Below are 26242 nucleotides of genomic sequence, written 5' to 3'. Positions count from 1 at the left end.
ATTTTTTGCCCAGCTGAGGGAGCATCTTCAACAGTGGGGAGTAGTTTCCCTCAAAGCTATAAATGGAGGGACAGAGAAATGCTGGATAAAAGCACTGGGAGTTCAAAGTCCTGAGGTTTGATAAGGTCCAGCTTTGTAGCAAAAGAGTAAAGTGAAAATAGGAGTCAGAAGTCAAGGTCACACAGATGTGAAGTTGTAGAGTCAACACCTGAACTGGGATCTAATTCCAAAGTCTGTGTCCTTAAAACACTACCCAATGACACAGCACAATGTTAATTTTCAATTCTATTATTTTTTTAGGAACATATGTTTTCTGATTTAATTTTGTCTAATAAGATCAATCATACTTTTTGTCTTGTTTGTCTACATGTTCATGAAACAGACACAGATAAAATAAATTTGAGCATCTGATTCTGAGCATGGCCAGAAAAACCATGGTTATACTTTAGATCTAGGTGTTCTATAGTTCTCATATCTTTTCTGTATTAGTCATTTTGATACATTTTCCAATTTCACTTTTCATTATTTCATCTGGAGCTTATCTTGTATGACATGACTATTACATGTATATTATAAAACTGACAGTACTGATTTCACTACTTATCTAAATCTTATGTTAAGGTGTTTCTGACCTAGTAATAAACTGCTCATGTAAAAGACATTTTAAACATTTCTTTAAAAAGTAAAAAACTTACTTATTATTCCTGTAATAGGCATAAAATTGAAAAGAGACTTTTATTTTGGAATAACAGGATATTTACAAGTTCCATTCATTACTGTGTTCAGCAAATATTTACTGAACACCATTCACCGTGTGAGACACTACAGATATAATTGGAGAAGAATTAGGTATGGGCCTTCCCCCAAGGTATCTTCAATATTATGAGGAAAAAGGATATCACAAACCAAATAAATATAAATTATAACTGTCATTCATTTCCAAGGGTGTTCTACAGTATTTTAGGAGACTATATCATAGGGGACTTGATTCAGTCTAAGAGGTCATCAATTCTCCCTCCATCCTAGAACCACCACAATCTAATCTCAATCCAGCAACCAAAGTTATTCCTTTATGTGTGAAATCATGTCACTTTGCTCAGTGACTAATTTCACTCAGAATAAAAGTAAAGACGTTATGATGGCTCCTGGACCACTTCAACGTCTTTCAGTTCCCTCTGCCTGACATCTGTACACCAAAATTCAATCTGCACCCACCTACTGGTCACCTTGCTCACCTCTTTGGCATGTTTCTACCTGGGGGCCTTTTCATCTCGCTAAAATAGACTCATTTAGACATTTATGTGACTTGATCTTCTTCAAGTCTTTGCCCATTGGCAATTACTGAATGAAGTCTACCCTGATGATGCTAAACTGTACCCCAGTATGCCCTCCCCTTCTTTTGCTTACTTCCTGTTTACTATATTACATAATTTGCATGTTATATGCAAAATAAATTTACTTTTTACCTTTTTTTCTTAGAACATAATTTCCAGAAGGGCACTGGTTTTATCTCCAGTGCCTCGTATGTATGACACGTAGTAGGTATACAAAAAATGTTGTTGAATGAATAAATACATTACTTTGCTAAGGAAATACTGATTTAATTGAGATTTACTAGTGGAGCAGTTAACAACTTTATATTTTATAAGGATTAAGTCAGGACTTAAAATAATAAAGATCATGTAAAAAGTGATAAATTACTATATCTTGAGTTAGCAACATAAAAGTGTCCATAAACGGTAATTTATTCTCTTCCTCTGATATTATAATGGAAAAACATCAAAGCATAAGATAAGTGATGCCATGGATGATTTCCCAATGTTCTTATACTTTGTTTTCTCCTGTCCCCTGTCATGCTATTCCAAAACCTTAATCAACCTTTAGAATTCTTTCTGCTCACTGATTTGTTACACATTGCATTTCTTTGTTTCTTACTCAGGAAAAAAAAAAAAAAAAGATGGAAGATAGATAGTTCTTTCCAGGTAAGAAAACACAGATAAAAACTGAACAATTATCAAGCAGGATTACATGAACTATGCTTCAATAAAAATATCAAGCTGATGCGACTAATTTCATTACTGACAGTTATATAGTTAACTAATTTTGACATGAAAGAGTTTTAATTAGTGTTCAATTGATTTAAACGCTGAATCAGATCATCCAGTGTCTCACATCCAAATTCTTGTAATGTGTGCAGTCAGGTCTCGTCACGCATCACAAACTCGAGGGCAAGGAAAAAGTACACCAGCGCATGAACACACACAGGCGCACGCTGCACGCAGTCGGACCCATGCCTACCTAATGCCACTCTTGCTGCTGAAGCATCGTAATTAATCCAGAAGGAGACCCAGGAGAGGATAGTGATCAAGATAGACGGCATATATGTCTGCAGGATAAAGTAACCAATGTTTCTCTTAAGCTTAAAGCTGAGGGATAACCTGGGATAGGAACCTAGAAAGACAATTTTAAAACATCATCATTATCAGTCAGTGTCTATAGGACACTTTCCTTTAAAGACCCATAAACAGTTTAAATATCTTCCCTAAATTCAATTTTAGCTTCTGGTGAAGGGCACTTCCTTATACAAAAGTAGTTGAGAAAACAGGGCTTTTAATTAGCAAGGCTTACTCAGTGTTGACTATATCCCACACTGACCAGTAATTAAAAGAATTCCAGCTCTTCCCTGCTCAGCCTCCTACACTGAATCAAAGGTTTTCATTCTCCGCAACTGTAATGATAAGACACTGAGACAGTCCCTTTGTTCCCCTTTTAATTGTTTCTCAGCAAGTCTATCCCGTACATTTTTACACATAAGAATAAGGATGTACACTCTGACTGTAGGGTAAGACATCTCTTCAACAAGCCCCTGGATGCATTTTAAGGTGAGGATCAGTGGCAAGGCTTCAGTTGGTACAGCAACTCCCTGAAGTTTTGTGACATTTTCATGTGCATGCAGTATTTTTTCTGATTTCATTGCTTCCATCAAAGTTAAAAAGGGATTCCTGACCCACCAAATTGTGGATGGAGAGTCATTTTTCCTGAGGAATATTTGTGGGAGATATAACTAAAGGATCAGATACTTGAAACTGGGTCCTTTGATGGTGGGAATCTAGGGAATTATATTTGAAACAAGATATGTAACAGAACATGGTCTTAAAACATAAAAGAGTCACACTGATAAACAGGGTGTGTGCATGTAGGGCAGGGGAGAATATTCTTACTAATTGAAAGAAAGCCTTGTCTAGCCCTCATGGGCTGAAGCAAGTATGTTACTATTAAAGTAAAAATATTTTAAGTAGAAACTCATTTCAATAGTGTCTCAGGGGTTCAGAGGACCTCAAATCTAGGAAAAGTTTCTGTTGTTCTCTTTGCAAAGCTGGAGGCTATTTTGTATTCTTGGTTGAAGTAGTTTTCAGGGACAGGAAGTGCCTGAGTCCTTAGCAGAGGACAGTTCAAGATCTACAGTTACAGTACTCACTATTTCTGTGCTGGAGGAATTCATTTCAATAAGAAAAATAAAACAGACATATTCCTAGGGGCTTATTAATTTTCTTTTAATGAGTATGGAGAAAATTATTACATTCCAAGGCTTTTGGGTTAAAAACCTGTGCTGATTAAAACAAGCCTGACCTCAGTTCTGGAAGAGTAAGATGGTAAAGGCATTGAGACAATCTAAACATCTGGAAAATCTTTGAGCTTCGAACGGTAGGTAAGGCTATATAAGGAAAGTCCTGCCCTCTGAGAAAAATGTGAAATCCTCCTATCCTATTGTCTTTAGAGAACTTCACTGTGGCCAGACTTGGGCAAACTGTGACTTGGCTGTCCTCAGTGTGTTTCAAAGAATTATAATCAGTTCTGTGAGATGCATTATGCCGAGGGGACAGCTCTGACCCAGGTTGTTTCTGGGTCATTTCTCTCTCCATATGCCATCTGTAACACTTATTTCCTCCTCTAGTATATGAGACACATTCGCTTTGCTGTGGGTACCTTCTTGAAAATAACTGGATGGGTTCCAAATGGGCTTGTTGGGGAACTGAGCATTTTCACAGACCTAAGTCTTCTAGAGTCCCCATTCTTTCCTGGGACCCAACCCTGATATAAATGAACTCTTCTGGCAAAATATGATAAAGCCCCTTTTCTCTTAACCATTTCCCCTGATACAAACCTGTGGAAAAAACAACCTTCTTGGTGATCAGTTTGTAATCTACAATAGAGAATTGTGGAAGCTCAATCTTGGTTACTCCTGTCACTGCGTTATCATCCCCACGCCAGTAAAACTCAATGTCATCGGTTGTATATCCATCTGTAAAAGAAAACACATATACAGAGACACAGAAGACACACAAAAAGGAGGAAAAAAAAACTGTTTAGAAGATGAACTATGTAAAGGATAATAGCTACAGCTAAAGGTTATTATGTGTTAGGTATCATACCAAGCACTTTAAGTATATTTCCACCTTTAATCCTCACAATAATCCCACTGTGGAAGAATAATTAGGCCCACATTACAGAAATAGGCTTATAGAAATTAAGAGCTTGTATTAATTCTTGTAACTAGGAAGTGGTATCATTGGGACTTGAACCTAGGTTTATCTGATTACGAATCTCATTCTCTCAAACATTATCACGTTATCACTTAGCCTTGGTACTCTGAGAAGAAAAGAAGAGAAAAATCATTTTTCAGTACAGTATTGAATACTACTGAACCTCTCCTGCCGGTACAAAATACTTGGATTTCAAGTCGGAAAAGAAGTGATTATGAAGAAGTGAGCCATTAACTTTTTTAATATTCACAGATGTGATCTCTAAATTTGACTGTGTAGCATATCTAAATTCCAAAGAACTCCCTAAAAATTTAAATCAACATTAATTCCAGGAGTTTTAAGAGCATAAGTATAAATGAATAGTGTACATTATTGCAAAGGCACAGCACATTTAAGGGGCTTGGTTCCATTCATCCAACAATTACTTATTGGACACTTACTATCGCTGTATAATAAAAACATTTTATGTATAAAATAATAAAAGGATAATGATCCTTTCAATTCATGGGACAGAATGAGGCAAACACATTTACTAATTAGTGAAAGTGAAAGTCTCTCAGTTGTGTCTGACTCTGTGACGCCATGGACTATAGTTTGGCCTCCTGATGCGAAGAATTGACTCATTGGAAAAGACCCTGATGCTGGGCAAGACTGAAGGTAGGAAGAGAAGGGGACGACAGAGGATGAGATGGTTGGATGGCATCACTGACTCGATGGACAGGAGTTTGAGCAAGCTCTGGGAGTTGGTGATGGACAGAGAAGCCTGGCATGCTGCCGTCCATGGGGTCCCTAAGAATCGGACACGACTAAGTGACTGAATTGAACGGAACTGAAGTTACCTAACCTCTCTTGATCCTCAATTTTCTCATATGAAAATTGAGATAATAGTAGTAATATCTATGTCACAGAGTTGTTAAGCAGGAACAATAAACTATTCCTAGTAAAACACTTTAGCAAAGTACCTGGTAGATAGTGCTCAAAAATTTAAGTAATATTTTCTTTTTAAATAAGAATTATTCAAAATAAAAGAAAACGTGTATTTAGTTACATGCCACTTTGCTATTTCATAAAAACATATAATATTTTCACAGTGAGAAAACTTAGCTGTTCAGTGACATTTACAGGACTATCCAAAGTGATAGTCAAAACATTTGAAGGTTATTTTGATGTCTAAGATTATGGAATCTGACACAATGGAGCAGTATATTGTGTATACTCCTTGGCTACTGCTGGCTTAAAAACCCAACCTTCTTGCCTTCATTTTGGGTTAGCCAAGTACAGAATGCTGCAAATGGAAAGCAAATCTAAACTCCCGCATCACTGATTTTTGTAGATGAAAGAGCAACAATCCATAACAGTGCCAGGGTGGTCGAGTTCAAAAGCCAGCTCAGTATACTGTGTAGATTAGCTGAAAGCAGACCTCATTTTCTTCCTTTCTTTCAATTTTCTCTGAAGGAATATTTAGCAGTCTCTCAGTGTGATTAAAAAATACAAGAAAACATATGCAAATACATAAGACCTGACTTTACAGCTTTCATAACGAGTAAAAAATAGATGTCTTTTAAAAGATATCAGAAGGAAGAGATGCCCTGGTGCTCTTCATTAGTGTCTTGCAAATTAAATTCATCTTTTATATTTTATTCATGGGGTTCCTGAAACTGAGTGATTAAATTGAATTGTTATCATTAAAACATAACCCACATCAATTCAGATGGCCTATGGATAAACCAAAATACAAATTTATTGAAATTTATCTAGGGGGAGTTAAAACTGCACGAAATGTTACTAAACCCTGATCAGGAAGGACAAATATGTTCATTTGTAGATCTATGTAGACGTGAATGATAGATACTGGTAAATGTATGTACTAACTAAATGAGATCTAAGGAGGAAAATATACTGTTTTAAAAACATTTATGAAATTGCTGAACAGATTCTCACAACTCTTACATATCTAACTACGTAACATGGCACTTAAATAAGCTTTTTCTTCATTTTAGTTATAGTTTACATATTTATTTTGTTATCTACTAAGGAAATATTACATTTTGTAAGGATATTAATATGCCAAAAATACGAACCTGTACCAAGATATTAAACAGTGGAGGCTGATGAGAACATTTAGAAGAATTAACTGAATTATCAATGGTGCCATTTTTTTCCTAGTGGAAAATTAAAGCGATTTATTATTCTCCTGACACTTACTTTAACTTTGCCAATTGGACTGTTAAATGTTCTCAGGTAGTTATCTATATTCTGTCTCCATTGATTAAACACAGCAACAGCTACATAGTACAGCTGACCTTTAAACAACATGGTTTGAACTGAATAGGTCCATTAGTAAATGGATTTTTTTTTTTCAACAGAAAATACTACAGTACTACACGATCCATGGTTGGCTGAATCCATGGATGTGGAACTGAGGATGCAGAACTGCGGATATGGAGAGCCGACTATAAATTAGAAGGGGATTTTCAACTGTGTTGATGGGTGGGCCCCTAACATCTGTGTTGTTCAAGGGTCAACTGTACTACCATTTAGAATGAGAACAAGAATGCAAACATTCTTTTCATGACTAACTCAGTGACCATGATTAGAAGTCTATCAGTCCATAATCAGAATGGACTCTACTCCATGCAGAGGCCTGCACATAAGTGCAAAGGTGCAACTGAGTACAGTCAATTAAAGTTACAGGGATCTTTCAAGAGGGAGAGAGAGAGAAACTCACTTGTCAGCCAGAGCTCTTCAAATTCAGCAGTGAAAGTGTTCCCAAGACACTCTGATTGCTCTGACTCCTTAATTGCACCTTATTCTTCACTCTGCTCTTTAAGATGGACTGCCAGACACAAATGTTCTGCTGCCAAATTGTTTCTAGACCTCGAGCAGCCTCAAATAATTGGCCTAGGATGGGTCAGACTTGATTACCTAGTGGCACCTTAGTGAGGACATCACCAAGTCATGACCCAGAATTTGTCCCACATCAGAGGTAACTGAGTTTTTTGTTGTTACCATTTTCAAATTCAAATTGCATGATGTAAGAGAATAGGAAATCAATCATAATTGAGCAAAATGTCAGATACTGTACTTTAAAGGTAATTTCTTTATTGGATTTCAATGCAAAACTCAGTATTTACTATCTCTGTATGGAGCAGGGTGAACTGCTAGGTCTTTCTGCCAGTTTAGCTCCATGAAGTGTTTCTTAAGCTTCCCTGTGATTGGAAAGTTAAAGCAATTAAAATAATATTTCAGACATGAAAAGAATTGAAAATAATAATATGCAAAAACAGCCACAACAATCATAACAGTAGCTGTGGTTTACAAAGCCTTCTGTGTCAGACACTGTGTTAAACTCTTTAAAATGGTTCTGTCTTGAAAGGAGAACTTGACTGGGTTATGGTTACTAGGGTTCCTCTCCATCACCCAACCCTGATTTTTCCATATGCATGAGCCCTAAATCCTGAAGCAATACAGAAAAGAGAACTTCTAGCTAAAATAAAAAAAAATAATAAGCTGGTGCTTTTCAAATTTAGTATACACAGAAGTCACTTGGAAATCTTGCTAAAATGCAAACACTGACTAAGTAGGTAGAGCCTGAGATTCTGTAGTTCTAACAAATCCTAGGTAGAAATGATGCTGTTTGTTCATGGACCATCCTTTGGATAGCAACTAAGTAGGAGTTTTTATTGAGAAAAATTCATTTACTTTGCCATGGGAGTCAGGAAAGGCATGTCTGGTATCTATCCTGACCCAGAGAAGAACAAAGTTTCTTCTGCATTAAGCTTTTATAAGCTCCAAAATTAAAGTATTTTCTCCCAGTTCTTCCTCTCTTATAAGGGACAAGAGGTGATATTTCTGATGCCACCACTATTCAAGGTCTGGTTTTCTTTAATAATCTATGATCTATGCTCACCAATAATGCAATAATAGAAGAGAAAGGAAGATGGGGCTACATCTAAAGGCTTTCTGCAAATTTGTATTCATTCAAGTTTTATTTGAATATTTAATGCTATTCTACTCTTGCATTAGATCTTTGCATCTTTTATTCATATTCCTCAATGGACTAGTCAACAACCTTTTAGGTGTTACCCCTTCCTCTAATCTACACTGAACATGCTGCTATTATTCCTTTGTTTACAAAGAAGTTGATGATGCTTCTTCTATGCCTTAAAAAGCAAATTAAAAAAATTTGGAGAATTTCTTGATGGCCTTCCTAGCAGGTTCAGAATTAAATGCAAATTCTTAGTCAGGCATTCAAAACTGTTTATTGTGGCCTCATTTGTTATATTTCTACCTCTTTTAAAGCCGGTCTTCTGCCCACGGTCATTAGTAACACTTTGACCGCCTAGCCGTGGTTCAAATTATGAAGTTACTTGCAATAGCTTTATCTTTTTTTTTTTTTAATTTTTATTTTTTTTTTAGCTTTATCTTTCACATCACATTTCTGCATACTTTCAGGGCCCATTTCAACTTCCACCTTTCTCAAGACACGGTCTCATCTTCCTTCAGTGGGGATTCTTTTATTTTTTCCCCTGAGGTTTTCCACGCACTGTGCTAGAATCCTCATTCATATTCTTCATCACCAGTTTTGCAATAGAGGATCTGTGGATGTGTTGGTCTTAGTAGATTAACCTGGAGGCTGAAGAACCATGTCTGATAATATCTCTCTAGCACTTCTCCTCCTTAATACATATTTTACTAAGGGTGGCCCGTGTACAAAAATTCTGAATCAAACTGTTGACATGCAACGTGGCTTCCCAGGTGGTGCTAGTGGTAAACAATCCACTTGCCAATGCAGGAGATGTAAGAGACACAGGTTCCATCCCTGGATCAGGAAGATCGCCTGGAGAAGGAAATGGTAACCCACTCCAGTATTCTTGCCAAGAGAATCCCATGGACAGAGGAGGCTGGTGGGCTACAGTCCTTGGGATCACAAAGAGTCACACACAACTGAAGTGACTTAGCACACACACACATGTTATCCATTAGCTGTGGCCCACCAGATCCCTGCTCCCTTTGAGAGAGTAGTGATGAACGATGCCATTTACTTAACTGCAAGATGAAAGAACTGCAAACCTGCATACTATTTACGTTTTGGGACTTATTACTCCCATGTACCAGCCTCAAAATCATTAAAAAAGGTACTGTTCCTGGTTGTTGTTCAATCACTTAGCGGTGTCTGATTCTTTGTGACTTCATGGTTTGCAGCACATCAGGCCTCCCTGTCCTTCACCATCTCCCTGAGCTTGCTCAAACTCATGTCCATTGAGTCGGTGATGCCATCCAAGCATCTCGTCCTCTGTTGTCCCCTTGTGCCTTCAATCTTCCCAGCATCAGGGTCTTTTTCCAAATGAGTCAGTTTTTAGCATTAGGTGGCCAAAGTATTGGAGCTTCAGATCAGTCCTTCCAACGAATATTCAGTGCTCCATGGTAGCAGTTCATAAAAGGGAGCACCAAGTTCAAGCAAAGGCCCTTTGTTAAAAGAAACTTCTTGATGCTGCTGACTTTTAATATATACCATCATTCTTTGCTGAAGAAAATTATTCTTAGAGTGGCCATGGCCCTCTGGTAATGGCTTTCTCTGGGCTGATAGAATTTGGAAACAATTTGCCACAATAGTTTCCAGAAGCAGCCAGTACCTCTTGCTCAAATGGAATAATGTTCCTTGGTGAAAAAGGGATATGGTCACACCGAAGTGTTTGTTAACTCAAGAGTGATAATGGAAGATGTTTAAATTTAACAAGGCCAATTGAATGGCTTAGTAAATATGCACAGCTGTACAATAAAATGCCATCAACTGTTACACCAGCCCATCTGCTTTCTAAGCAGGGGTGGCAGAGGAAGTGCAGGCCTTGCTTACTGATGCTGGAAGTTGGCAGAGCTTCTCCATCTTAATCCATTCTTCCATGTACTTTCTTTGTGGTGGAAGGTCAGCTGAGGATGTGCACATTTAAGAATGTCAGGATGGGCTTGCAGAAGAATTTTTGGTCTAAAAGAGTGGCTGAGCTGTGATATGAATTATTAGCATGTGTCCTGACTAAAAAACAAACCAAAAAAAAAAAACAAAAAAGTACTGCTCTCAAACTCCATATATGGAACTCCTTCTGTGTCTGCATAATCTCTTCTGTTAGAACTCTGTATAATTTAAATGTTATCTATTAAGGAATCCACCTCCTATACTCAACTGTGGGTTCTTATTTAAACAGAGAACACACATTTCTCAAATTGGTAATGATGGCTTGGAGCAGAAAGGTGGCAAATACCAGATATTTAGTACATCTGCTGAGATGAAACAGGATTGTGTTGAGGGAGAGGGCTTATGTGAAGAGCAGGAAGGAGGTCTCTGGGGCTGACTGGCACACAAGCTGTTCTGCAGGCATACACCCATCAACATGGCACTGCTATTTCATCTGGGGAGGGTCAGGAAGAATCCTTTGAGCTGAATGAATGCACAGTATTTTTAAAATCACTACTGGATGATATTTTAAAAGCATTTCCTGTGTGAAGCCAAGTGCTTCACAAGCATCATCTCATTTAAGCCCTTTGAGGTAGAAACTGTTACTATCCCCATTTTACAGAAGGAGCTACAATTTAAAGAGGGTAAGTGCTCAAACATCAGAAATGAGATTTGAACTAAATCCTCTGTAGACTTGAATCCAATTCCTATTACTATATTTACCACCTCATAATATTATTCGATGCCATTATTTTTAAATTATTCTGAATTATGGAAATACATCTGTAATTATTCCTCTCGCTGTGTCCATGCTCCTTTGCACCATAACATTGCAGCTCCTTTCAAGAGTGAGTGAAGTATCTCCCTACATCTTGAATTTGAGCTGCCCTTGCCACTTGTTTTAATCAAAGGAGCAATGGTGAGCCAGTTCTGAGCTTGGGCTACTGGAGGCTTGGCAGTTTCCCCTGGCTCTGTTGGAATCCTGCTGTCTCCATGGGAATAGCACTTGGATAATCCATGGAGGGTGAGCGACATGTGACCCACTCACCCCATCACAGCAGTCAGCATGTGAGGACCACACATGCAGGCTGAACCTGGCTCAGAGCAGCAGAGCCTCCCAGCTGACCTGCAGCCTCCTGAGCAATCATAAACAGTACTTGTTTTAGTTCACTAGGTTTGGGGGGTAGCTTGGTAAGTAGTAACAGCTAATGGAAAACACTAGGTCCTGGAGAAAATAGAACAGCGAACATTTTTCTTTATAGAATGGAATCTGTACCTGTATTTCCAGGTTAACATTCATATTCATAGTTGGGCATTGCTTCAGAGCATCTCCTACTGGTTTTATGAATATTATAGGCTGAGCCATACGGCATAACCCAAATCAGGAGATCTACCTGGATTTCCATTCCAGTGCTGCTACATATGAGCTGCAGAATTTTGGACACATCATCTTCTCTTTGGAACTTAGATTCTATAGCTGAAAAATAAAGCTGTTCTTCTAAAACAGCCATCCTCAAATTTCTGATCTCAGAATCCCTTTGTACCCTGAAAAATGACTGAGACCTCCCCAAAGCTTTTGTTTGTGGGGTCATACCATGATACTTATCATGTTAGAAAAAGACACTGAGACATCTAAAAATTCATCAATTCATTTAAAGTAATAGTTATGATTCCATTACATGTCAATATAAATAATATTATTATGAATAATTGTAATACTTTACAAAGCAGAAAGTATTATTGAGAAGAGTGGCATTGTTTCATATTTTTGGAGATCTCTTTAATGACTGGCTTAACAGAAATTAGCTGGATTCTCATGTTTGCTTTTGCCTTTAGTGGTTGTGATAATGTGCTTCATGTGGCCTCTGGAAAACATGACTGTACATTTTGAAAGAATGAAAGTGAAGATGGCAAATAAAGTCTTGGTATTACAAATGGAGCTCTGACCTCAAGGACACTCTGAAGGGGCCTCAGTACTCCCCACACTCTAGACCACACACTGAGAATCATTGCTTTAGAGTATTTCTAATCTGAAATTGGCTTCCTAGGTGGTACAGTGGTAGAGAATCTGCCTGCCAATGCAGGAGACATAAGAGACACAAGTTCGATCCCTGGGTAGGGAAGATTCCCTGGAGAAGGAAATGACAACCCACTCCAGTATCCTTGCCTGGAAAATCCCATGGACAGAGAAGCCTGCGGGCTGCAGTTCATGGGGTCACAAAGAGTAGGACGTGACTTAACGACTGAGCGCGCTACAGTGATGCTAATTTGAAATTATGATATTTGAGGAAAACCACAAATAATCAATTTACTAAGTTATTAAATACCCCAAACTAGCAATCATATTTTTCTCTATATTACAAATAAAAATAATTTACTTTTGAATAGCTAGGAACATTGAAAGGTCATTTTTATTTCTTAGATTAAGTTTATATATTTACATATATATATATACACACACACATATAATTTGAAGCCATTAAATGTAAATCATTAGCCTCTTCTTTGGCAAAGTGGAATCTGCATATGTTTTTAAACAGGAAGAGAAAAACAAATATCGTATATTAGTGCATAGATATGGATTCTAGAAAAATGATACTGATGAACCTATTTGCAGGGCAGGAATGAAGGTGCAGGCTTAAGAGAATGGACTTGTGAGCTCATGGGGGAAGGAGAGGTTGTATAGCACAGAGAGCTTAGCTCCGAGCTCTGTGATGATCTAGAAGGGTAGCGTGGGTGGAGGGAGGCTCAAGAGGGAGGGTTATATGGATACACACAGCTGATTCACATGGTTATACAGTAGAAACTAACACAACATTGTAAAGCAACTATATTCCAATAAAGTAATTTAAATTAAAAAAAAGAAACATGCACTTGAATACAATGGAAGGGGTGTGTGTGTGTGTGTGCGTATTAATAAAGTGAACTTCTGACTCTTATTGGCCTCTAAATGTCTATGCAAAATAACTCATATAAACAAGAACCTGAAAGTGACTTCATTAGTGCAGGCTGAAGAACTAACATTTGGGGCTTCTAAAATGGAATAAAACATTTCCATCTTGCTATATAGGAAAACAGCTCAACTAATGCCTAAAGCCTTGACCGATATTCATGCAAATCTTCTCTTTTCTATACTATTGATTATATTCTGGGCTTGAGAAAAGGACTGTTCTTTAAACAGAATTTTTAAATGTTCACCCCAAAGATGAAATACATGACATGTGGAAGGTACTGAAAACTAAATAACTATCTGATATGACCCACATTCAGCCAAGCTAAGTCCAGCATCCTTCTGTTCATATAGTTCTTTTTTCCAAGAGAGAATAAGCATGGTGTGGTAATTTTAAAGTTATAGCCACTAATTCTTTGATATTCTTACCCACAAATGGTGGAGCTTTAATTCTCTTCTCATGGAGTGTGGGCTAGATTTAGAGATGCACTTTTAGAATAGAGAGCATAGCAGAAGTGACAGGATTAGATTATGAAGAGATCGAGGCCTCTGTCTTGGATGTACTCTTGTTGTCTTTTCTCTGTCCATCTCTGTCCCCTTCACTTCTTCAGTTTCCTTGCTCCATCATGTCATGAGTTATCCTGTGGAACAACTCATGTGGTAAGGAACTGAAGGAAGCCTCCAGCCAACAACCAGAGAAACCGAGGCCCTTAGTCCAACAGGATCACTGCAAGGAACCTGTCACAGGTCTGTGAGTGAGCTTATACGCAGGTCGTTGCCAGCTGAGTTCTGAGGCAACACCATAGTGTTGAACAATCTGACCACAATCTCATGAGAAATCCTGAGCCAGAATCGCCCAGCTCAGCCACTTGTGATTCCTGACTCTGAGGAATTAGTAGATAATAATTGCCTGCTGTTTTAAATTGCTAAGCTTTAGGGTAATTTATTATTCAGAAATAAGTAAAATAAACCTGTTATCTTGGAAATGCACATGGTCCAGTAGGACAAACAAATGGGTTTTCATTCAGATACTGCCTTCTTCCAAAGCCTAGCTTCTCTAAGAAAAGTGAAGAATGCCACTTGTATTTTTCATTTTGTTCTGAGAACTAGAGAAAATGCTTGCAAAGCAGTTAGCATACTGGCTTAATGATTACTGGCCATTATTATTCTGATTATTGATATTTACAGTTAAGGTAAAATTTTTACTCTAATTCTGAAAGATAGATGCACCCTCAATATTTACAGCAGCATTATTTACAATTGTCAAGATGTAGAAGCAACATGTGTCCATCAACAGATAAATGTATAAAGAAGATGTGGTAAACATTTACAGGAGAATATCACTCAGCCACAAGAAAGAATTAAACTTTCCTATTGTAACAATATGTAAGAGCTTTACAGGGGAAATATCAGCAACTGCAGATATGCAGACGATACCACTCTAATGGGAGAAAGTGAAGAAGAACTAGAGTCTCTTGATGAGGGTGAAAGAGGAGAGTGGAGAGTGAAAAAGTGGCTCATCATTCAAAAAACTAAGATCATGGCATCCAGTCCCATCACTTCATGGCAAATAGAATGGGGAAAAGTGGAAACAGTGACAGATTTTATTTTCTTGGGCTCCAAAATCACTGCAGATGGTGACGGTAGCCATGCAAATTAAAAGATGCTTGAACCCTGGAAGGAAAGCTATGACAAACCTAGACAACGTACTAAAAAGCAGGGATATCATTTGGCTGACAAAAGCCTGTATAGTCAAAGCTATGTATTTTCCATTAGTCATGTATGGATGTGAGAGTTGGAACATAAAGAAGGTTGAGCACCGAAGAATTGATGCTTTCAAACTGTGCTGCTGAAGAAGACTTCTGAGAGTCCCTCAGACTGCAAGGAGATCAAACCAGTCAATTCTAAAGTAAATCAATCCTGAATATTCATTGAAAGGACTGTCACTGAAGTTGAAGAGCCAATACATTGGGTACTTGATGCAAAGAGCTAACTCATTAGAGAAGACCCTGATGCTGGGAAAGATTCAAGGCAAAGGAGGATGGGTGGTAGAGGATGAGATGGTTAAACAGCATCACCGACTCAATGGACAAGAATTTGAGCAAACTCCAGGAGACAGTGGAGAACAGAGGAGCCTGGCAGGCTGCAGTCCATGGTGTCAGAAAGAGTTAGACACAACTTAGCAACTGAACAACAGCAACAACATGGATGGAACTGCATGGTAATGCTTAGTGAAGGGAGTCACATTAAAGACAACTATTGCATGCTATCACTTACATGTGGAATATAAAAAAGTAAAATAAACAAATGAGTATAATACAATGGAAACAGACTCATAGATACAGAGAACACATACCACATGGTGGTATGCAGTGGAGAAAAGGATCGGGGGGATGGGCAAGATATGGGAAAAGAATTAAGAGGTACCAACTGTTAATACTAAGTATAAAATAAATAAGATACAAGAATATTTTGTTCAGCACATGGAATATAGCCACTATTTTGTATTTTTATATTTTACATAAAAATTAAAATATTTAAAATTAAAAATTACGTCTCCAAATGTAACTTCTGTGGTCAATTCAAGTCAGAAAATGATTGTTCATTTACTATGCAAAAATTGCTAGATACTCACTCTGAGGGATATAGAAGTGGGTAAATCACATACTGTCTATTTTAAGTAAATAACAGGCACAATCCTTAATACATGATAGAGTATTATTCTTTCTCTTGGAGGGTCTGAACAGAGCAGCAAAGATAGGAAATAGACTTAATGGTTATTTGTCTCATACTACCAGTACCGGAGTCAAAATATTTGGTAGTCAAACAAGTGTCCAGATTTTCAAAAGCTTTAGGAGTCAAGCAAATTGAGTACCATGCAAGTTTTGATGATAATGCTGAAGTGGATGTTCCCATATCTGAAAGAATTCAAAATCAAGAACCATCACCAGAAATAGTGACTTTGTGCAGGATAAAAAAAATAAATAAATAACAATACACAAAATATGTATATTCTGGATACATTTGTTACCTGCACCTAAGTGTTTCAGGCTTAAATACCACGGAAGTGCATTTCCATACTTGTGGAGTAATCTGATGGTCATAGGTGCCATTACATTGATTTCCAAATTGGGTAAGGCCACTTTGGTTAGAAATGCAGTAATCTCTTCTCTCCACCATTCATTATTAACAGACAGAAGAGCTTTGTGCTTGTCTTACGTTAATGGTAACTAAGTCAGCGATTTCAAACCAATTAATATAAAAATAAACATAATTTTCAAGATGGTGGGGGTATTTAGGTAGTTTTTGCAAGTGGTTGCCAGCCTCCTAAATTGCAGCGCTAGCATTTGCATTTTGAATATATATTATCTAGCTTGTCCAAGGCAAGCTGCTTGAACATATAAAAAAAAAAAAACTAAGGCAATACCTTTGATTTGGTAGCAAAATACAGTGTACAAGGTGAAAGTAAAAGTTGCTCAGTTGTGTCCGACTCTTTGCGACCCCATGGACTCGTCCATGGAATTCTCCAGGCCAGAATACTGGAGTGAGTAGCCTTTCCCTTCTCCAGGGGATCTTCCCAACCCAGGGATCTAACCCAGGTCTCCCTAGTCTCCTGCATTGCAGGTGGATTCTTTACCAGCTGAGCCACAAGGGAAGCCCAACAATACTGGAGTAGGTAGCCTATCCCTTCTCCAGCGGATATTCCCAACCCAGGAATCAAACCAGGTTCTCCAGCATTGCAGGTGGATTCTTTACCAACTGAGCTATCAGGGAAGTCCATGTACAAGGCAGCTTACACTAAACCTAGTAATCCAAATCCAGTTTTTAATTATAATTCTTCTGCATAGAATTTGGATATTCTTCAGTATTGCAGCACAGGAGCAAACTCTCCACAAAAATTTAATAGAGCAAAACAAAGAAAAAAAACCCAAATTACTAAAACGTACTTAGTCCCCAAGGATGTATAATTGCAGATAATAGGGCAATTTTCATACTGGAGAAGAACTCAAATGGTTTTCAAATTCAAGGGGCAGTTTTATCCAAACCATATTATCTTTACAGAACTATGGTTTTACAATACAGGTGGTTTTTATGATGAGAGGGGAAAAATAAAAGACTAATATTATCAACACAGCAAATTGGTATTTAGCACAATAGCTCTAGGACTTAAAGAGTAATTCACCTCAGGAGTGTCCTCAAATTTAGTAAACCAACACATCACCTCCAGCATCTATTAAATATGCCCATTCTTGGGTCCTTCCTACTGAGAGGCTAACTGTGAGGGCACATTAATAAATGTACCAGCTGATTCTGATGCACAGAGCATACTTCCATGCAGGGAGAGAAATTCTGCCCCAAAGTCTGAAAAATTCCTTAAAAATTCAAGAATGTCCTAGGATATACATATCTTTATATGTAGTTAGATATAAGAACACACAAAGTTCACACTTTCTAAGGGTGTTTGTGGTTTATTTGGGGTATCAGGGGCCCACTCCAGTACTCTTGTCTGGAAAATCCCATGGACGGAGGAGCCTGGTAGGCTGCAGTCCATGGGGTCGCTAAGAGTCGGACATGACTGAGCGACTTCACTTTTACTATCAGGGGTACCAGAGGGATTATGGGACTATAATTTTGGTGTCAATATCTGAGACAATTGATCTCTCCTCTGACTTAAGGCATCTCTGTCTGAAAATTTGTCTCTTCACTTCCGTATGTTCAAAATAAAACTACAGTGTGTTCTCTGGACCCGACCTTCAAAATATATTCATGTAATTCTATTTCTCACTATTAATATAAGCCATGACTACATCATCTCATGCCTACAAAACTGCTATAGCTGCCTAATTAGTTTCCCAGCTCCCATTTCCCCTGCTACAATCAAGGGTAGGCAGTGAACTTGAAAAGATTAACTCTGACCATGTTACTCTGCTCAAAATCTTCCAATGGCTTCTCATTTTATCTTACAAATAAAACACACAAATCTCCTTACATGATGGACTCTGGTCCTGCTTACTTCTCTGAAGTCATCTTCTATTACTTTTCCTTTGCTCTTTTAGACAAACCCTATTGGTCTTCTCTTTGCTCTTTGAGCACCAGAAACACTTTCCTGTCTCAAACTCTTAGCATTTGCCTTCACATGGATGTTCGTATTCCTTATTCAGATTTCAGCATCAGTGACCTCCTCATAAGCCTGGTCTCCTTGTCTTATGCTGAGCAGTAACAGTTTTTCTCCACAGGAGTAGCTCTCTACAATTTTACCTTGTTTAATTTTCTTTATAAATGATCATTCATAAATGAGCTTCTCAATTTGTCTATTCCACTGTCTGTCTCTGTACTGTAACATGCATTGCTATAGGGCAGGAATGTAAATGCGTGTCTATTTTGTTCACTGTGGCATATAAGACACCTTGAATATGACTTGGTACATGGTAGGTGCTAAATTAAGGTTTTTGAATGAATAAGTAAACCCTGTTGATTAACATCTAGAAAGATAACAATGGTTTCATCCTCACCATGTGTTAAAAAATGCCCCCACAAATAAACCAGGAGCATCTTTAGTAAGGATGAAGTTTAAAATCTATCAGATTAATAACTGACTTTTTAAAAAGTATTAGACTCAAGCCACATCAAACATACACAAATGCACAGATAGGAAGACATCCTGATGTTCCTTTTTTCAGATGGGACACTTACTATTTTGTAATAGGTACAAGAGCATATAGAAGATAGTTTAGTTTTCATACTACAAAGGATAGGTCCTCTAAGCTCATGCTTTACACAGTTGGAATGCTTTCAAAACGTGTTTCATTTATATCACAAAAAATATTTTACTCAAGGAAACTTCTGTTATGAATTTAACAACATACTATTTTACTTCTCATTCCTTATTTTGTTGTCAACTTCAAGTTTCTCCAAAATAACAAGGCATTATCATATAATACCTCTTGAGAAACCTGTATGCAGGTCAGGAAGCAATAGTTAGAACTGGACACGGAACAGCAGACTGGTTCCAAATAGGAAAAGGAGTACATCAAGGTTGTACATTGTCACCCTGCTTATTTAACTTCTATGCAGAGTATATCAAGAGAAACGCTGGGCTGGAAGAAACACAAGCTGGAATCAAGATTGCCGGGAGAAATATCAATAACCTCAGATATGCAGATGACACCACCCTTATGGCAGAAAGTGAAGAAGAACTAGAAAGCCTCTTGATGAAAGTGAAAGTGGAGAGTGAAAAAGTTGGTTTAAAGCTCAACATTCAGAAAACGAAGATCATGACATCTGGTCCCATCACTTCATGGGAAATAGATGGGGAAACAGTGGAAACAGTGTCAGACTTTATCTTTTGGGGCTCCAAAATCACTGCAGATGGTGACTGCAGCCATGAAATAAAAAGACGCTTACTCCTTGGAAGAAAAGTTATGACCAACCTAGATAGCATATTCAAAAGCAAAGACATTACTTTGCAAACAAAGGTCCGTTTGATCAAGGCTATGGTTTTTCCTGTGGTCATATATGAATGTGAGAGTTGGACTGTGAAGAAAGCTGAGCGCCAAAGAATTGATGCTTTTGAACTGTGGTGTTGGAGAAGACTCTTGAGAGTCCCTTGGACTGCAAGGAGATCCAACCAGTCCATTCTGAAGGAGATCAGCCCTGGGTGTTCTTTGGAAGGAATGATGCTAAAGCTGAAACTCCAGTACTTTGGCCACCTCATGCGAAGAGTTGACTCATTGGAAAAGACTCTGATGCTGGGAGGGGTTGGGGGCAGGAGGAAAAGGGGACGACAGAGGATGAGATGGCTGGGTGGTATCACCGACTCGATGAACGCGAGTCTGAGTGAACTCCGGGAGTTGGTGATGGACAGGGAGGCCTGGCGTGCTGCGATTCAAGGGGTAGCAAAGAGTTGGACACGACTGAGCAACTAAACTGAACTGAACTGATGATATAATACAGTTTCAACAAAAACAACAAAAAGCAAGGATGAAGTAAACAAAATTTAAAACCAGAGTTTAGAGCCAAACACATACACATACACGTATATGAAGACAAAGGAGGATGGATGTCTTTCTACATCTTTAAAATTTGCAAACCTACTCAAATTTAAGCAAATAGATCACTAAATAGGCTAACTGGACACCATATTTTATGATCTATTATAATAAAAAAGCATCAGAATAATTTTTTTAAAGTAGCAATGTGTTCTAAGAGACCCTACTTAATCTAAATGTTTTCCATCTATCTTCACAACTTTAATGATAGAGATATACTATATTAAAAATGATAATTATAATGGATACATATAGGGTTTTCTATCTACCAAATGTGATTTCCCAGTGGCTCAGTGTTAAAGAACACACCTGCAATGCAGGGACATGGGTTCAATCCCTGGATCAGGCAGATCCCCTTGAGAAGGTAATGACAACCTACTCCAGTATTCTGGCCTGGGAAATCCCATGGACAGAGGAGCCTGGCAGGCTACAGTCCATGGGTCTCACAGTGTTGGACATGACTTAGTGACTAAACAACAACAACCCACCCTTCATCTCTTACATTAAACCAACAGTCCCAGGTGGCTTCCAGTTCCACCCTCGTCCTGTTGTGATCCAGCTCCTTCAGGGAAACCAGAGTGATCATTTTAACATGCAACTCTCATCATCCACCCAAAGTCAACATCAGCGGGAACTGCTTTTCTCCATGCCCCGGGCTGAAACCTGGATGGTATCCACATTTCTTGCTCTCATGCTTAGTCACTCAGTTGTGTCCAGTTCTTTGTGACCCTGTGAACTGTAGCCCATCAGGCTTTCCGTCCATGGGATTTCCCAGCAAGAATACTGGAGTGGGTTGCCACTTTCTTCCCTAGGGGATCTCCCCGACCCAGGGATGGTACCCACACCTCCTGTGTCTCCTGCATTGCAGGTGGATTCTTTACCACTGAGCCACCAGGGAAGCCCTACCCATATCTCAGCCATGGCTAATCATACTTGCTTAGATGTCTTGGTTGTATCAATCATATTCCTTTTCTAAGAAACTGAAATCCAAATACTGAGAGACTAAGCCAGTATATTCTCCAGTAGAATAAGAAAAAGGCATGATTTGGAAAGGGAAGGGAGAAGAGAAACAAAGAGATCATAACTAGCTATAAGAAAACAGAGGAAGTCAATATACAGAGACAGAACGATGAAGCATAGATATGATGAGAAAAGGTACATGCGACTCCTGAGAAAATCAGAGAGAGGCATGGACCGAGGTACTCTGGTTCCTAAAGCCTAGTGTAGGTCCCCAGTTTCTGAAGAATCCTGGATTTCCTTGAGATCCTGGATTTTCTGAGACAGTCTTAGACATCATTTATGGGGATATCTCTGAGATTGCTTATTGCGTTCTCAAACAATAAATACTTATTGAATGCTTACTATGTTTGGGAATGGGTCTCAGGATTTATGGCACATTGATTAATAAATAACGGCTTTCTTTAAAAAAAACCTGCCCTCCCTGAGAATACATTCCAGTCAGGGGTGGGGTGGAGTGGGGTCAGGGGACTGACAGTGAATAGTAGGCATAACAAACAGAGGAATGTCAGAAAATAACATGATTTATACGTGCTATGGACAAATAGAGTAAATAGAGTAACGTGAGATGCATGTGGAATCGTGAAACGGTACTAGGGTTGCAGTTTTAAATAGGGTGGTCAGTTTAGGTTTTATTGGAAAGCTGACAAATAAGCAAAGATTCAACAGTGATGAAAGACCTAGCCATGACCCTCTCTATGGAAGAGCATGTGGGATCTTCCCAGACCAGGGATCGAACCTATGTCTCTGGCATTGGCAGGCAGGTTCTTTACCACTGTGTCACCAGGGAAGCTCCCAGGAGACTCCTGTACAGTAATTGAAGTAAGAGATAATGGTACCTTACAGCACAGGGGATGCAAAAGAGGTGGTGAGAAATTATGGAATTTTAGAAATATTTTGAAGGTTCAGATAACAGGATTTCATTCAGGATAGGAAAGAAAAAAGTAGACAATTATACTCAAGCAAATAGAAGGGTAGAGTTGGTATTAAATGAGTTGGGAAAGGCTGCATGCATTACAGATTTTAGAGGGAAGGAGTTCAGCTTTGGACCTGCAATTGTACACATATACCCTGATGTTTGGGAGAGAAGTCTGGGTTGGAGATAAATATTTGGATGCAATCAACATATTAATGACATTTACAGCCATGAAACTTTATGAGATAGTCTAAAAAGTGAATACAGATTGGAAAGAAATCCAAGAACAGTCCTGGTGCACTCTCGTTTTAAAAATTCAGGCTGAAGACAAAGGAATTGCAAAGGAGACAGAAAAAAAATTAAAAGTGAGATGAGACGGAAACCTAGAGAGAATATAGCAAGTGAAATCAAAGGAGAAAAACGTACAGAGAGGAAGGAAATAATCAGGAGTGTCAAGTGATCCTGCTTGTGTCAGGTGGTCGCACGAGAGGAGGACCAAAGACTGTCAATTTGCGTTGCAACGTGAAGGTCACTGTCAAGCACGACAAAGGCAGTCTAGACAACATAGTGGAAGGGAAAGGTAGACTGGAACGGTTTTACAATAAGCTGAGAGAGGAAGTGACTAATTTGGCTACAAAAGGGAAAAAAAAGATGGGGCATGGCAGTTCAGTTCAGTTCAGTTCAGGAACTCAGTCGTGTCCGACTCTTTGGGATCCCATGAACCGCAGCACGCCAGGCCTCCCTGTCCATCACCAACTCCTGGAGTCCACCCAAACCCACGTCCATCGATTTGGTGATGCCATCCAGCCATCTCATCCTCTGTCATCCCCTTCTCCTCCTGCCCCCAATCTTTCACAGCATCAGGGTCTTTTCAAATGAGTCAGCTCTTCTAATCAGGTGGCCAAAGTATTGGAGTATCAGCTTCAACATCAGTCCTTCAGATGAACACCCAGGACTGATCTCCTTTAGGATGGCCTGGTTGGATCTCCTTGCTGTCCAAGGAGTCCTGGACAGAGAGTCCTGCTGTCTCCTTGCTCTCAACAGTCATCTCCAACAACACAGTTCAACAGCATTAATTCTTTGGTGCTCAATTTTCTTTATAGTCCAACTCCACATCCATACAAGATCACTGGAAAAAACATAGCCCTGACTAGACGGACCTTTGTTGGCAAAGTAATGTCTCTGCTTTTTATATGCTGTCTAGCTTGGTCAAAACTTTCCCTCCAAGGAGTAAGCGTCTTTTAATTTCATGGCTGCAATCAACATCTGCAGTGACTTTGGAGCCCAGAAAAATAAAGTCAGCCACTGTTTTCACTGTTTCCCATCTATTTGCCATTAAGTGATGGGACCGGATACCATGACCTTAGTTTTCTGAATGTTGAGCTTTAAGCCAACTTTTCCCACTCTCCTCTTTCACTTTCATCAAGAGGCTTTTTAGCTCTTCTTCACTTTCTGTCATAAGGGTGGTGTTATCTGCATATCTGAGGTTATTGATATTTCTCCCAGCAATCTTGATTTCAGCTTGTGCTTCCACCAGCCCAGCATTTCTCATGATGTACTCTACATAAAAGTTAAATAAGCAGAGTGACAATATATGGCCTTGACGTACTCCTTTTCCTATTTGGAACCAGTCTGTTGCTCCATGTCCAGTTCTAACTATTGCTTCGTGACCTGCATACAGGTTTCTCAAGAGGCAGGTCAGGTGGTCTGGTATTCCCACCTCTTTAACAATTTTCCACAGTTTATTATGATCCACACAGTCAAAGGCTTTGGCATAGTCAATAGGGCAGAAATAGATATTTCTCTGCAACTCTCTTGCTTTTTCCATGATCCAGCAGATGTTGGCAATTTGATCTCTGGTTCCTCTGCCTTTTCTAAAACCAGCTTGAACATCTGGAAGTTCACGGCTCACGTATTGCTGAAGCCTGGCTTGGAGAATTTTAAGCATTACTTTACTAGCATATGGAATGAGCACAATTGTGTGGTAGTTTGAGCATTCTTTGGCATTGCCTTTCTTTGGGACTGACCTTTTCCAGTCCTGTGGCCACTGCTGAGTTTTCCAAATTTGCTGGCATATTGCGTGCAGCACTTTCATAAGTGTCATCTTTCAGGATTTAAAATAGCTCAACTGGAATTCCATCACCTCCACTAGCTTTGTTCATAGTGATGCCTCCTAAGGCCCACTTGACTTCACATTCCAGGATGTCTGGCTCTAGGTGAGTGATCACACCATTGTGATTATCTGGGTCATGAAGATCTTTTTTGTATCGTTCTTCTCTGTACTCTTGCCACCTCTTCTTAATATCTTCTGCTTCTGTTGGTCCATACCATTTCTGTCCTTTATCGAGCCCATCTTTGCATGAAATATTCCCTTGGTATCTCTAATTTTCTTGAAGAGATCCATAATCTTTCCCATTCTATTGTTTTCTTCTATTTATTTGCATCGATCACTGAGGAAGGCTTTCTTATCTCTCCTTGCTATTCTTTGGAACTCTGCATTCAAATGGGTATATCTTTCCTTTTCTCCTTTGATTTTTACTTCCCTTCTTTTAACAGCTATTTTTAAGGCCTCCTCAGATGACCATTTTGCTTTTTTGCATTTCTTTTTCTTGGGGATGGTCTTGATTCCTGTCTCCTGTACAATGTCTTGAACCTCAATCCATAGTTCATCAGGAAGTCTATCAGATCTAGTCCCTTTAATCTATTTCTCACCTCCACTGTATAATTGTAAAGGATTTGATTGAGGTCATACCTGAGTGGTCTAGTGGTTTTCTCCATTTTCTTTAATTTCAGCCTGAATTGGCAATAAGGAGTTCATGATACAAGCCACAATCCTGTTTTTGCTGACTGTATAGAGCTTCTCCATTTTTGGCTGCAAAGAATATAATCAGTCTGATTTTGGTGTTGACCATCTGGTGATGTCCATGCGTAGAGTTTTCTCTTGTGTTATTGGAAGAGGGTGTTAGCTATGACCAGTGTGTTCTCTTGGCAGAACTCTATTAGCCTTTTTCCTGCTTCATTCCATACTCCAAGGCCAAATTTGCCTGTTACTCCAGGTGTTTCTTGACTTCCTACTTTTGCATTCCAGTACAAACACAAGCTGGAGTCAAGATTGCCGGGAGAAATATCAATAACCGCAGATATGCAGATGACACCACCCTTATGGCAGAAAGTAAAGAGGAACTAAAAAGCCTCTTGACGAAAGTGAAAGACGAGAGTGAAAAAGTTGGCTTAAAGCTCAACACTCAGAAAATGAAGATCATGGCATCCAGTCCCATCACTTCATGGGAAATAGATGGGGAAGCAGTGGAAACAGTGTCAGACTTTATGGTTTTGGGCTCCCAAATCACTGCAGATGGTGACCACAGCCATGAAATTAAAAGACGCTTACTCCTTGGAAGAAAAGTTATGACCAACCTAGATAGCATATTCAAAAGCAGAGACATTACTTTGCCAACTAAGGTCTGTCTAGTCAAGGCTATGATTTTTTCTGTGGTCATGTATGGATGTGAGAGTCGGACTGTGAAGAAGGTTGAGCGCCGAAGAATTGATGCTTTTGAACTGTGGTGTTGGAGAAGACTCTTGAGAGTCCCCTGGACTGCAAGGAGATCCAACCAGTCCATTCTGAAGGAGATCAACCCTGGGATTTCTTTGGAAGGAATGATGCTAAAGCTGAAACTCCAGTACTTTGGCCACGTCATGCGAAGAGTTGACTCATTGGAAAAGACTCTGATGCTGGGAGGGATTGGGGGCAGGAGGAGAAGGGGATGACAGAGGATGAGATGGCTGGATGGCATCACGGACTCGATGGAT

General features: G+C 39.0%; 1 protein-coding gene across 3 annotated transcripts in view; it reads right to left on the bottom strand.

The window, feature by feature from the left end:
* GABRB2 (gamma-aminobutyric acid type A receptor beta2 subunit) overlaps nucleotides 1–26242 on the bottom strand; it is a 305548-nt gene that overhangs the window by 49355 nt on the left and 229951 nt on the right. For all 3 annotated transcript variants that reach the window (XM_018050082.1, XM_018050081.1, XM_018050083.1), the window contains exons 7-8: nucleotides 4166–4303; nucleotides 2299–2451 (exon numbers count right to left, since the gene is read on the bottom strand). In XM_018050082.1, coding sequence (XP_017905571.1) covers nucleotides 2299–2451; nucleotides 4166–4303 — 291 coding nt within the window. The remainder of the gene's footprint in view (nucleotides 1–2298; nucleotides 2452–4165; nucleotides 4304–26242) is intronic.

The sequence above is a fragment of the Capra hircus genome, chromosome 7 (genome assembly GCF_001704415.2).
Source record: "Capra hircus breed San Clemente chromosome 7, ASM170441v1, whole genome shotgun sequence".
Lineage (NCBI taxonomy): Eukaryota > Metazoa > Chordata > Mammalia > Artiodactyla > Bovidae > Capra > Capra hircus.
Note: the sequence above shows the minus strand (reverse complement) of the source record. Positions and strands in the feature narration are given on the sequence as shown.